The sequence below is a fragment of the Mandrillus leucophaeus genome, unplaced genomic scaffold, assembly GCF_000951045.1.
Source record: "Mandrillus leucophaeus isolate KB7577 unplaced genomic scaffold, Mleu.le_1.0 Scaffold2066, whole genome shotgun sequence".
Lineage (NCBI taxonomy): Eukaryota > Metazoa > Chordata > Mammalia > Primates > Cercopithecidae > Mandrillus > Mandrillus leucophaeus.
The window spans coordinates 10,520-11,598 of NW_012102106.1; the positions used below are offsets into that span (position 1 = coordinate 10,520).

General features: G+C 47.7%; 1 protein-coding gene across 1 annotated transcript in view; it reads right to left on the bottom strand.

Annotated features, from left to right (window-relative positions):
- LOC105539556 (mucin-17-like) overlaps positions 1–1,069 on the bottom strand; it is an 8,832-nt gene extending 7,763 nt beyond the window's left edge. The window contains exons 1-2 of the mRNA XM_011979884.1: positions 724–1,069; positions 62–252 (exon numbers count right to left, since the gene is read on the bottom strand). Of these exons, the coding sequence (XP_011835274.1) occupies positions 62–252; positions 724–1,069 (537 nt within the window). The remainder of the gene's footprint in view (positions 1–61; positions 253–723) is intronic.
- Positions 1,070–1,079: the final 10 nt, after the last annotated feature.

Below are 1,079 nucleotides of genomic sequence, written 5' to 3' on the forward strand. Positions count from 1 at the left end.
TTGGCATGGTGGTGACTTCAGGAGTGGTAGGAGATGAACTGATTCTGGTAGAAGTGGTCACAGGTGTGCTGGTGTCAACAGAAGGTGTTGAAATGATGCTGCCCTCAGAACTGGTCACACGTGTGGTGCTGAGAGGAATAGTTGTTAATGGAGTGCTTCTTTCACTAGGAGGAGAGATTGGCACGGTGGTGATTTCAGGATTTTTAGGAGATGAACTGACATGGGTAGAAGTGGTCACAGGTGTGCTGGTGCCTGCAAAAGTTGTTGAATGGGTGCTGCCCTCAGAACTGGTCACACGTGTCGTACTGACAGGAATAGTTGTTAATGGAGTACTTTCTTCACTAGGAGTTGAGGTTGCCATACTAGTACTTTCATTAGTTGTAGGAGATGAACTGACTTGGATAGAGGTGGTCACAGGTGTGCTGGTGTCTACAGAAGGTTTTGAAAGGGTGCTGCCCTCAGAACTAGTCACACATGTGGTGCTGAGAGGAATAGTTGTTAATGGAGTTCTTCCGTCATTAGGAGTAGAGATTGGCATGGTGGTGACTTCAGGAGTTGTAGGAGATGAACTGACTTGGGTAGAAGTGGTCACAGGTGTGCTGGTGTCAACAGAAGCTGTTGAAAGGGTGCTGCCCTCAGAACTAGTCACACATGTGGTGCTGAGAGGAATAGTTGTTAATGGAGTGCTTCCTTCACTAGGAATCGAGGTTGCAATACTGGTACCTTCAGGAGTTGTAGGAGATGAACTGATGTGGGTAGAAGTGGTCACAGGTGTGCTGGTGTCAGCAGGAGGTGTTGAAGGTGTGCTAGGATCAGAAAGGGTCACCGATGTGATGCTGACAGGCAATATTCTTAATGGAGTGCTTCCTTCACTAGGAGTCGAAATTGGCATACTGGTACCTTTAGGAGTTGTAGGAGATGAACTGACTTGGGGAGAAGTGGTCACAGGTGTGCTGGTGTCCACAGAAGGTGTTGAAAGGATGTTGCCCTCAGAAGTGGTCACACGTGTGGTGCTGACAGGAATAGTTGTTAATGGAGTGCTTTCTTCACTAGGAGTCGAGATTGGCATACTGGTACCT